The 15546-nt window shown below is 36.0% G+C and overlaps 1 protein-coding gene across 5 annotated transcripts in view; it reads left to right on the forward strand.

Moving 5' to 3' along the window:
• The window catches only part of ATP2C1 (ATPase secretory pathway Ca2+ transporting 1), a 133567-nt gene that overhangs the window by 113952 nt on the left and 4069 nt on the right, over positions 1–15546 (forward strand). For all 5 annotated transcript variants that reach the window (XM_054595163.1, XM_054595166.1, XM_054595164.1 and 2 more), the window contains 5 exons: positions 489–605; positions 1416–1563; positions 2336–2431; positions 2978–3119; positions 4591–4715. In XM_054595163.1, coding sequence (XP_054451138.1) covers positions 489–605; positions 1416–1563; positions 2336–2431; positions 2978–3119; positions 4591–4715 — 628 coding nt within the window. The remainder of the gene's footprint in view (positions 1–488; positions 606–1415; positions 1564–2335; positions 2432–2977; positions 3120–4590; positions 4716–15546) is intronic.

The raw sequence follows: 15546 nt of genomic DNA on the forward strand, positions 1-15546 counted from the left end.
AAATTAATTCAAAAATTAAAAATGGCATGGTTAATAGGTTTTTAATGTGATACTTAGGTGTCTGTGTTACCATCTAAGTATGGAAATCTTTGTGGTTTATTTAATGGCTCTGAAATAACTGAAGTACGTCAAATTTTAGTGTTTCCTCTTCATATCTTTTTCTAAAAATAAAAGGGCTTTTCTGTAGTTGGAAAAACAGTTACCAAAATATTGTTGAAACTGTTGTTTTCTAACAACAGCTACCTTTGCACTCAATTTTTAAAATCTTCCTCTGTTCGTTGTTGCTGTGTAAACATCCTGAAGATACTTTATTAAAATGCTGTGGGTTGTAAGAGCTCCTCATTTCAAAATGTCCTTAGAATTACAGGTTTTCTTTAAAAGCACAGTAGTAACATGATATTTTTAAATGATAAAAAAGTGATATCTTAAAATTAGTAAGAATTATACTATGCTGACAGATTTTTTTAAATGACTCTTTTTTTCAACAGGAGTATAGCAGCATTAACTTTAATCTCATTGGCTACATTAATGAACTTTCCTAATCCTCTCAATGCCATGCAGATTTTGTGGATCAATATTATCATGGATGGACCTCCAGCTCAGAGGTAAGAGTTTTTTGATGCATAAACTAGAAGATAAGCAAGATATGATATCCTGATAATTAAGTTTTAAGACTTAACTCATGGACAGCATTAGAAATCTGTGTATCAACATGTTTGTTATAAATTGTGTGCATATCATTATTTTCTTTGGGTGCTCACTCATCCATGATGGATCTGAGCCTTTACCCTCTATTCAGTGCCCAGCCTTACACTGAGAACAGATTGGGGCAATCTCTGTCCTAAGGAAGTAATCTTTTTGTTTCCAGTAATGAGATGTAATGGAGAAATCTTTGAGTTTAGTGTTATTTAGCTAGGTTTTGTTGCCAATTTTAGAGAGTTAGGGAAAGTATTAAAGGACCTAAATATCTAGGTATTTTCTTTTATAATATTGGGGCCATAGATAACACTTCCCAGTATAAAGAGTAGTTGAGTTATACATGTCAGTGGCCATTGCAACATATTCTCCTAGTTGGAACCTCCTTGCAGGAAAGATACTTCAAAGTCCAGTTGGTAGGCCATGTATTTCAGGCCATATTTGAAATAAACAAACTTATAGGGAAATGAAATTGGACAGTTTTTTGAAATTGGACTCTTTATCTCCTATATAGCTGTGCCCAATAGATAAAAGAAGAAAGTGGTAAAATTTGTGGTTATTTTCAAGTAACCATAACCAAGGTTTCCATTATGATTTAACACTTTATTTTTATAGGAAAGCATTTAGTTTTCTGGATTACTAACGTTAGTCAGATTTGAAAGGAACAAATCCAAAATCTTAAAACTTTAAAGTAATTCACTTTTCTATTTGTTTTGAAGCCTTGGAGTAGAACCAGTGGATAAAGATGTCATTCGTAAACCTCCACGCAACTGGAAGGACAGCATTTTGACCAAAAACCTTATACTTAAAATACTTGTTTCATCAATAATCATTGTTTGTGGGACTTTGTTTGTCTTCTGGAGGGAGGTAAAAGTCACTGAATAAGCTGCTTTGTTAACATCTATTCCATATGATAGGATTCAATTATTTTCATGTGTTACATGGAAGGCTGGGAAGTTAGGAGAGCTCTTTGAAATATTTGATAATAAAAACATTCTTATTTTTTTAGAAGGATTTATTTATTTTTTAGAGAGGAGGAAGGGAGGGAGAAAGAGAGGGAGCGAAATATCAGTTTGGGGGAGAAAACCATTGATCGATTGCCTTCTGCACACCCCAAACTGGGGACCTGGCCCGCAGTCCAGGCATGTGCCCCAGCTGGAATTGAACCAGTGACCCTTTGCTTTGTGGGACAGTGCCCAACCCACTGAGCACACTAGTCAGGGTGATAATAAAAACATTTAAATATAGTTTGATTTTAGTTTTTGTGGGTTATGGGAATTTCTAATTCATTTATTAGACTAATTTAAATTTGCAGAGATTATCAGATACAATAAAAATATATGAAATTTGGGGGAGATGTTAGAAAATCTGAGTCTTTAACATAACTGTTTTATCATCATCAAAATGAAAGTTGTTTTAATATCCATTATATGATTTGTGAGAAGACTTTTTACTTTATGGTGACTACATCTTCATTAGGAGACATTAAAATAGCCTATAGGAAATTTAGGTAGCTTCTGTTTTTATATCATAAGACTAAAGCTATTTTATCTGAGTGGAAAGAAAATATTAACCTTTTAAAAGTATGCAGTATTTGTCCATTAAATTCAGCCACTGACAGTCATTTTTTTCTTGGCAGCTACGAGACAATGTGATAACACCCCGAGACACAACAATGACCTTCACATGCTTTGTGTTTTTTGACATGTTCAATGCACTAAGTTCCAGATCCCAGGTATGCTGATTGATTCACTTGGGTAAAGCACTTTCTAATTGTAAACAGGCAAAGATTATGGGTTTTCAGCTTTCCTTGATTTTGTAGCCATAGATTACAGCCTCAGATACCGCTTTCCTGCAAACATGTGCCTACAAACGTGTCATAATAGAGAAGGGGCATTTTGAAAGATAAGCATTATTTTTGACTGGAAAATCAAAGTAAATCACAGGTGTTATCACCTGATCTTTTTTTTCTTCTGTTGTTATCTGGTTATTTTCAGGTTAACGTTATCCAGGCATAGGACAAATCTCATTAGTTCTGTTAAGATGGTATTGGTCTCCTTTTAGAAGGAAGTATTATTAGAAGTACAAGAATAATTTTTTTTTTTTTTTTTTTTGTATATTAGTCTTTTCCTGTTACTTCTGTCAGCATGTCAAAGCTTAGGACATTTTAACTGCCATTGTAGAATTCAGTCCAGCTTATTAAAAATTAGAGGTGAACGTAATAATAAAGTAGTTGTTTCTATGACCGAGAAGTAATAATCCAATTCTGTTCTACCGACAGACCAAGTCTGTGTTTGAGATTGGACTCTGCAGTAATAAAATGTTTTGCTACGCAGTTCTTGGATCCATCATGGGACAATTATTAGTTATTTACTTTCCTCCACTTCAGAAAGTTTTTCAGACTGAGAGCCTAAGTATACTAGGTAAAGCAAATGTTCTTTATAATTTATATATTTTAGATGAATTGTTGTATCTTCTCATGCATTGGTTCTAATAAAAATTTTCATCTAAAAAGTGAAATAAGGAAAGTGACTGACTTGATTTGAAAAAGGAGCATGCACTGTTTTTTCACTGGAAGAAGTTTAGGGGAGCCATTCTCCTAACTCTGGGTTTATATTTTCTTTTCTAATTTTTATAGATCATTAGTTGTCAGTCATATTTGGTTATTTTGAAATGTAGCAAATCAAAATTGGTTATAGAATAATTGTAGTTTATAACTTTTCAGTCTTCTGTGAAGAAAAAACTAGATTTAAGCTCCTAAAAACCAAATTGCTTCTCTATAAAATTATAATTTTAATAGTTAAACTAATATTTCACTATTGTTACTTGCTTATTGGTAATTCTTATTTATCAAATAACAGCCTGATCCTAAAAGTAGAATGTTTTATTAAGATTATGTGGGGGATAGACACCTTTCTTGCACATACTGTGAATTAAATATGATGATATTGTACATTTAAAAATTAATTTTCCTATGTAAGTGTGAGGACTGATGTATTTTTTGGTAATGCTACTTTTAATTCTTGTTTTTAAAAGCTAATTTAGATATTTATGAAAATGAGTTATACAGCCTCACTGGATTTTTTTGTTGAAGTTTACCTTAAAAGTAAACTAGTTTAATGTCAGTATTTTAATTTCACATTCATATTTCTTCCTCTTAAGGAGACAACTGCAATTTTTCAAGCAGTAAAGAAGAATGAGTTAGCATGTAGTGTGAATATGGTGTAAAGACATGGTTTTCATTTTTATTTTTTTAAAGATATTATTTATTTATTTTTAGAGCGAGGGGAAGTGGGAGAGAAAGAAAGGGAGGGAAACATCAATGTGTGTTTGCCTCTCTCATGCTCCCAATGGGGACCTGGCCCACAACCCAGGCATGTGCCCTGACTGGGAATGGAACAGGCGACCCTTTGGCTTGCAGGCTGGCACTCAATCTACTGAGCCACACCAGATGGTGCAAGACATGGTCTTTAAAGATGAGTTCTTTTAGGCTTTCCAATGAAATAATGCAGATTTCTAAATAATCTTTAGATAGACGTTTTTCATTCAAATTAGTTACCACAGCTTGAACAGTCTTTTTAAAAGGCGTATAAGCTGTTAAATAGAAAACTCTTGCTTCTGTTGCTGTTAAAGGTTATAGTTATGAGGTTATTTATGGTTTAGGGAAAGTAGTCAGAAGACTTGGGTTCTATTCATAGCTTGGATAAGTCACTTCAAAAGTAAGGAGTCTGACTTTCCTTACTTTTATACTGAGGCTGATTATCTACTTCATGGAATTGTTATAAAACAGTGTATTTTAAAAGCTGCGATAAAATGTTAGAAAAATGTAAGCTATTAAGCTTTGCAACTATACATTTCAAAGAATTACAAAACCCAGTTTATTTTCTCTTGCAGATCTGCTGTTCCTTTTGGGTCTCACCTCGTCAGTGTGCATAGTGGCAGAAATAATAAAGAAGATTGAAAGAAGCAGGGAAAAGATTCAGAAGCATGTTAGTTCAACATCGTCGTCTTTTCTTGAAGTATGATGCATATTGCATTCTTTTATTTGCAAACTAGGAATTGCAGTTTGAGGATCATTTAGAAGGGCAAATTCAAGAAGATAATGAAGATTTGAGAACTTTTTAACTTTTCATTGACTAAACATGAGCATTAATGTTAAAGACTTGATTGGAGACTTTAACGTGCTGACAGTCCCAAATGAAATTATGCAACTTTGATAACAAATTCCTTGATTTAAATTGGCTTTTGAGATTGAGGGGAACTTTATAAAGCATATGGGCATTTATTTAATTAAAAAAAAAAAAACAGGCAAAACCTAAACCACTTAAAGAGGTCTAACAATACAAATACACTGTCTATCATAGATAGATATAAATATTTTTTTTAATTTTTAAATATTGTACTATTTATGGTGGTGGGGCTTTCTTACTAATACACAAATAAATTTAATCATTTCAAAGGCATTCTATTTGGTTTAGAAATTGATTCCCAGGAGTGCCATAATCAGCTACTGTATTTCCTTTTTCCTGCAATGTAAGCAGCTCAGATACTTTGTTTTACCATTTTTATATCTCATATTTTTTGCACAGGATGTGACCACTGTCAAATCACTGTTCTTTTCTTTCTTTTTGTGACTGAAAAGCCTATACTGCAATTTGAAGTAAATGTTTGCTTTTCTTAGTAAGTATAAATGGCTACTTTTTTCCTCCCCAAGCTGAATCTTTGGTCTAGAAAGATTCACATAGGGCTGTTAAGTGGCACTCTAATTAGGGCAGTCATGTCAGTACTTGACGCTTAAGTCAAGGAGTCAAAAATATTTAAGACTGGGCTGAAAGTTATGAAAACTTATATTAACATGTTATGCCTTCTTTCAGAATTAAATATAAATAAACACTTTGTCAAATATCATTTTGTCATCCCCTAAATATAAATCCAAGTACCTCACCTGAATAACTGAGTTTTACTATTTTTAATGTCTTTTTAAGCACCTTTTTTAGAAAGTATAGAGTGCTATACTTAAAGAGTAAAAAAGCCCCAAGACCAAACAGGCGGCTTCAGAACCGTGGCATATGTGGAAGAAGCCCTGCTGGCCTTGCCTTTGTGTCACTGCAGCCTTTCTGGCCCGGATGGCAGCACTGCCCCGAGCCTGCCCCTTCTCTTCCCTTAGCCGCTCGTTCGGCCTTCTTTCTTTCCCTGGGGCATGCTGGGGAAGCAGATGGCTTCACTCAGGTATTGCCATCAGTTTCTATGATAGTTTGAGGAGGTACAAGTGATTTATTTAGAATGTATGGCATATTTGGGCCAGAAATTCAAACGTACAAATCCATTTCCCTGTTGACTTTCTTTCTGAAACAGAAATGGGTCTTAAATTTTATGTTTAACTTTCAAAGTGAGTTAGTTTTGTATTTTATAATTATTCTTTATTTTTTAAGCTGTCACGATAAATCAGTGTAGTTTTTATCACAAATATTAAACTACCAGTGTTAGTACTGAAATGTTATCAATGATAGGGGAAGTATCTGTACTTTGAGTCTTTGTTAGTGAAACCATTGAGTATAAGGAGATGATATGTTTGCAGTTTATTCTACTTTACCCTTTAAGACTCAGTAGTCAAAAAGAAGAAGAGAAAAAAAAGACTCAATAGTCAGATCTCATTAGGTAGAACATGGAGGCCATTGTCTAATCAGCTTTATCTTTAGTGACATGATGTCGCATTCCTAAATTTTGTAATGATTTTTTTGTTACAAGGGCTTGAAATACATATTAAGTGCACATTATTCTTTTGCTTTTGTATTGTAGGTTCAGAGTATAACTTGTGTGGAATAAATGTGCCTGTTCATTCGTTTGGTTTTGAACAACAACAAAAAAATTATTTCGCAAGTTAACAACCTTTCATTTAGGATTTGTTAACATTAAAATCATACGGATGTTGAACATAGCGGAAATTAAGCAATACTCAGTACATAGAATCTGTGATTTAGAGAGAACTGAAATGTACAGTACAGATATACTACTGTATATGCAGGTCTTAATTTTCCGTAGTACAACAAATTAGAATATTTGTATATGTATCTTCAATAGTATATTATCCAAATTAGCATGAATAAGTTAAATGCTCTAGTATCTTAAATTTTTATTTTTTAACCTCATTTTGTAGCCCTAGAACTTGCTAGATTTCTTAACAATACTAAGTACCTGAATTTTTTTTTTTCTGTTAGACTACCTTGTGAAGTTATTTGGCACCTGATTAAACATCAGGGAAGTAAAGGAACTTGAAATAATACCAATTAGGTAGACAGATGATTAAAACTGGCTGCAAGGGAATAAGGCTTAGTGTGTTCTCTCACACTTGTACTGAGTATTTCATGATCCAGAGAGGAAACAAAGTACAACCAGGCAGCCTAACACAACCTGTCCTCCTTCCACCCCCGCCCAGTACAGGCTTTACTAATAGCTGTGACCACACTCACAAGGATAAAACACTTTTTTTTTCCATTCATACTTATGGAAGGTACATCTTTCTGAAATCACTTTAAATTTTGACCTTTTTCATATAGACCATAGAGTGAGTATGGGCCATAGTTAAAATACTTTCTCAGTGAAATGAATTGGTAGCAAACAAATGTCATATCTAAAAACCTTGATTAAGTTTACCTTACTTTCTGCCTTTTTCACTTGGCAATTCATGAACATTTTACTTCTACATATGACTCACCCAAAAACTGAGATGGATGAATGGATTGTCATTTATTTAGCAATTGGAGCTTGCTAGGGATAGAAAGCTGAGGGCATGCCTGCCCTTGCAGAGCTTGTGGATAGGGTTAGCAGGGGATGTAACTGTTACAGGCTGTCTCATGAATGGTGGTAGTGCACATTTATTTTAAAAATACACATAACATTAAGATGAATCCAGCATGCATTTTACTGGCAGTTGACCTTGACATTGGCATTTGGAACTCTTTGAGATGCAATCCAAACAGTAGCTGATTTGCATACTAAAACATGCTGTGCTTAAATGTTAATCTTAGCTGACTGGTATGTGACTGGACAAACATACCATCCTGATAATTAAACGTCCTTGACTCTCATGTTGGACAACTTTATTTGCAGTTTTGGTTTTTAGAGTTGGTTATTGTTAAAAATTGGATAAAGGTTAACCAGTCCTTGATGTTAATATAGATATAATAGTCTGCAAGTATTGTACGTTTAGGTTTATAAAGAAATAAGAAGTAGTTTCTTGTCTTTCAGAAGTCTTTGATCTTTTTTTTTTTAAGATTTTATTTATGTTTAGTGGGGAAGAGAGGGAGAGAAACATCAATGTGTGATTGCTTTTCATGTGCCCCCTGCCAGGGACCTGGCCTGCAACCCAGGCATGTGCCCTATACTGGGAATCGAACTGGCAGCCCTTTGGTTTGCAAGCTGGTGTTCAATCCTCTGAGCCACACCAGGTAGGAGAGGGAGGTCTTCAATCTTAATTCTGGAGACCAAAGTGAAATACATCTAATACAGTGGTAAATGCTGCCGGAAATGCTACAGTAGCCAAAGGAGAGAAATAACTTCACTGGAGGAAATTGTCAAAGAAATTTCCCAGAACTAGTGGCATCTGAATCAAGCCTTAAGTTGGGAATCTCCAGGCAAGAGGCAGCAGGACATTGCAACCAAATGGCAAAGCCTGGATAGAGGTATTGGTGAGGGCCAAATGGAACAGGTGAAAACTACAAGGAGTCTGTGGCTGCTAAGGTGGTAAATATGTAATATGAGAGGTTAGACAGATAGACGGGAGCCTAGTGGTAAAGACACTTGACTTGTAACATGCGAGAGGATGTCAAAAGTGTCATGTGAGTTTGGATTTTTGTCTTGTAACATGCTGATAGAAGCACAGAGGCTAGATTGTAAAAACAAAGCAGGGAGACTGACCAGAGAACTATAGAAGCTTGAAGAGTAGAGGGACTAATTGAGCTGTGGCAGCCACTATGGAGAGAAAGGTGTAAATATCTCTCATCTAAGAAATAACATTGTCATGACGAGACAGGAGAGGAGAATGTGGCTTGGATAGCAGAGCTGTTGGGAGAGTTAGCAAAGCTGAGCTGCTTTCAGTGGGACACAGGTCAATTTGAAATGTGAATTCTGTGGTGTCCTTGAGATTTTCCAAGGGACATGTTAGGTAGGTTTCTAGAACAGAATGAATTAAAGCCATGGCTGACTAATTATAATGTAATAGGAAAATAATTTCATGTTACAAGCATCTTTTTCTTTTCTTTTTTTTGGTTAAAGTAAAGCAATAAATGAATGTAAACTCAGCATAAGATATTTTTTGGAAGTAGTTTCTTTGTAGAGTTATAACTTAAGAATCAGCAAGTAGTTATATAGGTAAGAACATTTCAGCCTCCTTTGTTATAGAGCTTTCAGAATGAATTTGTTATTAACATTACTGACTAGAAAACACTGATTGGAATGATTGGTAACACATCTTCTTGATATTTGCAGTAAGACACTTTCTTAAGAGCTGAGAGAATATATTTAGCAAAGAACTATATAGCTTGGACTGAAGGTTGCTTTGAGTGGAAGCCCAATAAGTGAATAGCAATAACATTAGAACACAGTTATTTTTCCAAACAAGTAATTTATGGCAGGGGAATAGAAAACTTGATTATTTTTTCCATTTTACTCATAATTCTTCTTTGAATCTTATTAGCCTCATATTCCACACAGTGTGTCAACACAGTCTTACTAGTCTTTTGGAAAACTAGTCTTTTAACTTGAAATCCTTTTTCCTCTGCCTCAGTTTTTGGAATCAGAGTTTCTACCTGTTTTTCAAAGACCCGCTGAACAGGCAACCAAGGTGGCCTTTTCCAGATTGCTGTAAGAGGGGGGCGGGGGGGGGGGTGGTGTGCGCGCGTGTGTGTGTGTGTGTGTGTGTGTGTGTGTGTGTGTGTGTGTGTGTCTGTCTATTAAGAATAAATGCAGACAGAAACCTGGGTATAAAATTGTGGACTTTATTTTTCAGAAAGCATTAAACATTTAAGTCCAAGCCACTTTATTGATACATCTAGACAAAAACTGAATCTTTTTGCATTCAAAATAAATTTAAGTGGTGAAATGTAGTGAGAGACGTGAAAATACTTGAACCATTAGTTTTTTGTTGTTTGTTGTTTTCTGATTTTTTTAATTTATTGGGGTGACACTGGTTAATAAGATTATATGTTTCAAGTGAACAGTTCTATAATACATCAACTGTCTATTGTGTTGTGTTGAGCCACTAGTTTTGATCTTTATAAATTCTTTTCTGATCTAATCATGCTGATGTTTCTGTGTACACATGAACGTAGCTGCCTGTAGGTGCTCCAGGGAGCCGTGTTCGTGTGCAGATCACTATATACACCCGATTTTTCCATTCCTATCTCTTGTTGCTCAAGTCTAGCCAAATTGGCAAATATCCTGGCAAAGGCCGACACTTCTGTGGTGGCCTCATTGCTAATAGGCTTGGCAGAACTGCTTTTCATATCTAAATCAGGCTTGCCCCATCACCATTATTTCTTCAGCAATATTGCATTGTTCTGTTTTGTAACCCTGTGAGTAGAAACCACATCTCACAGTATTAACAGTACGCAGTGCTAGAAAATGGACAAATTATTCTACATGAATCTAAAGGTCCATTTTTGGGTTCTGAGTATTTCCAGCTTTTGAACTCAACATAGGTTTTTAAAAACAGTTTTAAAAAATACCAATTTACTCACCGCTATTAAAAGCAATTTTTTATTCAGGCCTTCCCAATAATATAGTATACAGAAGTGCACATTAGTTTAGAAGTGACAGTTTGGTGCCATCCTGTGGTCATGCCTTGTAATGCCTTGACCATTTGCTCTTCATCAAGTCTGCGTCTTAAAAGCATACTATTAGAGAACTTATTATAGGAATCTTACAAAATTATCTTTGGCGTAATAATGTAGCAGGCCTGAAACAAATAGATGGTTATAGAAAATGTGTACTTGATAAGGAAAGATACAACAAACTTCACAGATAAGCATCATTTGTTCATGTTTTGGGAGTTAAAAATAAGTATGTTTTCATGTTTCAGTCTCACATTCATCCATATTGCTTGCGTAATAGGATTGCAGTAGAATTTTTAAGTATCTTTCTACATGGAACAGTTCTGATTGCTCCTGAATTTCTAGAGGTGTTACAAGTTAGGGAAATAATTTATTTTAATACCTCAGTACTTACCTAACTCACCCACATGGGACTGTTGATTTAGTTTTGGGGTTAACAAACTATGATCTGCAAGCCAACTCTGTTGCCAGATTTGTGAATAAAGTTTCATTGAAACAAAGTTACACACTTTTACTTACATATTGTTTATCACTACTTTCATGTAAACAGTAGAGGTATTGCACCAGACATCATATGACCCACTAAACCTAAAATAATTTACTTGCTGGCCCTTTACAGAAAAAGTTGTCTACTCATATATTCAAAAAGGAAAATAGGCCTATGCATTGCATCCTGGGGACCAGAAAAGAGATGGCACCAATTTTATTTCCCCTTCTATCTCCCAACAGGATATTCTTTCTGGGATTGGTGTACTTGATACCAGATTTGATGCCAGTGACTCCTCTGAGTCCCCAGCAAGGCTCCTATGTGCAGGAAGTCAGAGTCTCTACTCTCAGAACATCTTGCTTAGGGAAGACAAAATTTAGTAATGGTAGAAACTAAAATATCCTGTCACCCCAGTCTTAGTGAAAAATACAATTTCTAAACTCATTTTCTAGGAACAAGACAGACATTCTAAACCATAACACATTTGCCTCTTACATATCATATTTCTAAGGTAAAATTATGACAATATTCCTTAGTGAATTTCTCTTATAGTTCCCACTTGTCTGTGACTTACTGCTTTACAAAATGTGGTTATTATAATAGGGTCAGTTTCTTTAATTTGTCTTTAAAAAACAACTTGCATAAATTCGGGAGCTTGAAGGGCTACAGTAGTTTGGAAACTTGGGTTGGTAAATGTTGCCATTCCCAGATTTCAACACCAAGGGCTCCGCCCACCATTTTTACCTCTTGTTTTCCACAATTTCTTGGGACAGGACAAGGGAATACCAGAAGCTTGTTCTCTTGATGCCATCCATCCTAGAAACTTTAATTGTTAAAATTGTTTCTGACTATAATTGTACAATATATTCATTGGAGATATTTGTAAATAGAGGAGAGGAAAATATTTCATAATCTCAACCCCCAAAGACTTTAACCTAGGCTGCAGACGTATATCCACAACCGAACCCTGATTCTTCCACTTCCAGCTATACCCCATCTGACAGAAACGAATGACAACCAAATAGGAAATCTCAAAACAGAGGGTTCCTGCCAGTATTTTAACGAAGGCATAAAAATGCTGATTAGTATAGCAGTTTTAGCAATAATTCATAGGAGTTCTCACTGGCATATTCACAACTACCCTCTCCCCTTTTAAGAGTAATGTTAATATGTATTTACCCAAAAAAACATTTATGAGAGCAAGTTCACTTGCTACCAGTAGATTAATCCACATATCCTCTCTTCTATCATGAAATTAATTACTCTGTATCCATGATAGTAAGAATTGAGACTCCGCAAAGTAGACACACTGTTTTTCCTGCCAACATCCCTTGATTTATCCCTCCACAATGTGTAACACATGAACCAGACAAAGGAAGATAGGGGGACAGTAATGCCTAGGTGGCCACATGTCCACCCCCATCAGTCGTTCAGAAAGCACTAAACTATATGTAAAAACACTCCTGGAAAGTTTTCATAATCTTGTATGGTAGGTCACGGATCTGCTGATGCTTTTGTGAGAGGCTGCACTTGGCTTCAGTGAATTTTTTTGAAGACTCAACGCTTGTGTATTCAGCAGTTTTTGATCAAAAACCGGCATGACCCCCATGCCCCACCCTTCCTATTCAGCCAGCCTTGCTGTGAGCAACTGTTTTTTTGTTTCCCTGGATGAAAAAAGTCCTCAAAGGGAAAAGTTTTGCTGAGTGGAAGAGGTGGAACAAAAAACGGCAGAAGCTCTAAAAGGCATCAAAATCAACAAGTTCAGAAACTGGTTTGAACAGTGGAAAAAATTTCTCGGTAGATGTATTGAATCAAATGGAGAGCACTTTGAAGGTGACTGAAGTTTAAATGTGTAGGAATAAATACACAATTTTTAATCTGTTTTTTTTGGGGGGGGTCCCCTCATACATACATACATAAATATATTGAGGGAAAGATTTAGCCTTTTTAACCAGATATTTAAAATATTACCAAGGCATATGCCCTGACCAGTCTGACTGGTGTGCCTTGGTTGGGCGTTGTCTCACAAAGCGAAGGGTTGCTGGTCCAGTTCCTAGTCAGGGCACAGGTCTGGATCGCAGGTTTGGTCCCCAGTTGGCGCAGGTGCAAGAGGCAGCCTATCGATATTTCCCTCTCCCATCAATGTTTCTCTCCCTCCTTCTCCTCTAAAAATAAAATCTTTTTTTTAGAAAAAGATGTATGCATTACGGTATGTTCATATGAAATTTCTCTCTGAAAACTGAATCAAGTGAAACTATCTGGAAATGCTTTTCCATGTGTTATCTCACTCATCTATTTCCCATTTTAACAGACTGGTATATCACCTGGTGCAGTCATGCCTCTGAATTTTAAAACATCTTTTTGCAGCCTGAGGTTCTTATCTTAGAATTTTTACAGCTCAATGGGCTTGAATTTTAGCATTATTCAGACCTGGAAAGAAATGCCAAGCTTACTCTGCATGGCTAAGACGGTTGTTGCTGAAAGGAAGGCATCTTCTTAATACAGTTGTCTAAAATATTTAATTTCAAATTGATTCGAGGTGCAAGATCATTTTCAGTTGTCTTGACTGAAATGTGTCAACAAAAGACAAAATACCAAGTACCCCAAGTCCACCTCACTAAAAGTACTAAGGTCCCTATCTTTAGAGTAGGTACTAGTGAGAGTTTTTCCTTTTACGGAAGTGAAATTATTTCTACTGGACTTGACGTTCCAGGTGCTCCTCTGGGTTCGTGCTTTGCTGGCCACCAGATGGCATGTGCTGGAGAGCAGCACCCAGTGAACTCTGGAAACCTAAGGGGAGAAACTTGGTTTGGCCTCCTTAGGTTATTGGATAGGGCCGGGATATAACCCTGGCAGTTGCAGAAAATTTCCAGGAAGTGGTAAGATCTCTTAAGTTTTTCTTATCTTTAAACACATTCAGGGCTCTTTCAAATTAGGTTTAAAAACACTACAGGAAATCCCTTGATACCAAGACCAAAGGGCAGGAAGGGCACTATTCACATAGGGATTGTTCCTTCTGGGGGGTTTTCATCCTTTTCTGAGGTTGTGCTTAGCTGCCTATTCACATTCTCTTGGCATTTCTCCACTCTGCAGTGTAGCTTCAGCCTAACATCTCTACAAAGTTCCTCTAATGTTCTCATTTTCTTGTCTTTGTCATCTTAGCCATCATCGATAGTGTTGACTCCTTTGCATCTGCAAAATCCTGCTATTAGCTCTGGCATTCACTGACCTCAGGGTGCCTTGATCCTTCTGCTCAGCACTCGTTTTCCCAGTTCCCTTGCTTTGCTCTTGGTTTGCATGTATGGCTGTAACAGTAATGTCTTGTCATTTATTGCATGTTTTTAGTCTGGGCACTGTACTTAAAGGTACATGTCATTTTTATCCGTAGACAATAATTTGAGCTATTCTGATCCTGTTTTACAAATAGGGTAACAGGCATAATCGTGGATTCATTTGTATTATGCACAAAGGAGGAAAAGATAATTCTAAGATCTTTCTAGCTATAGAGGTGTTTTATCTTCTAAAATTGTAATTAATTTGAATTCTTTTCTTTATGGTCAATTATGAAAGGCCTTTAAAATTCATATTTACAGGATATATACACAAAAATTCCTAGACCCAGATATCTCTAAAAGGGCTTAAAAAAATGAAGTTCAAGTTTAATTTTATCACAACTAAATTCAGAATGTGATTGTATTAGTGTTTTTCTCTCTCCAACTTTATTTCTAAAATTTACTCATTTTAGTTGTCCAGAATTCCTTTTGTCACTTAAACTGCTTATTGAAGACACACATTTCCAAAGCCTCACCAAAGATGAAATTTCATTAGCTAGAACTCAATAAGAGCAAGACCTAAAGATTTGATTAAAAACATAGGAAACATTTTACAAATAGAAAATGGGACATACAACATTCTGTTTCAACAGATACTCCCACGGCCTCCTGTTCCTCATCTTAATTACATCCTTGTCTCTTAAAGCCAAGTTCAAATTCCTCATCTCATGACTGCCGTCCCATTGTAGGATCCAGCCTACGCTTTGCCATTTTGCGCTGGACAGATTGCTTCATAAAATGTTCTTATTTCACTGTGTGTTGTCTCTCTAAGCAGCTTATGCCTTCTGGGGGTTCAGATGCTATGTTGTTATTTCTTTGGTAACCACACTCACATACCTTGTGGAGTGCTTGTGACCTCTCAGCACATACAGAAGACACACAATGGGGTAGAGAACTTTCCTAAATCCTCACAGGTAGCAAGAGTTAATGGACATCATTAGATTTAACTGCTGCAAGGCTGGGTAATCATCAAGTGAAGGGCTGTGATTGAAATGGCTAGGGAAGGAAACCTGACTCAGTCTACTGAAGGAGGGCCCTTTTATTTGAAAAACTTGAAAATGAAAGAAAAAGATGATTGATACGATGCAATTGGCTTTTAATTAAACACTGTTGCCAATACACTCTTCAGTTTAGTGCCTGTGAAGTCAGTTATTACCAAAGTGGAAGTGGGAATGCGAGGTTTTTCCATGCAGGGTCGGTG

The sequence above is a fragment of the Pteronotus mesoamericanus genome, unplaced genomic scaffold, assembly GCF_021234165.1.
Source record: "Pteronotus mesoamericanus isolate MK-2021 breed Mesoamerican mustached bat unplaced genomic scaffold, CSHL_Meso_final scaffold_54, whole genome shotgun sequence".
NCBI lineage: Eukaryota > Metazoa > Chordata > Mammalia > Chiroptera > Mormoopidae > Pteronotus > Pteronotus mesoamericanus.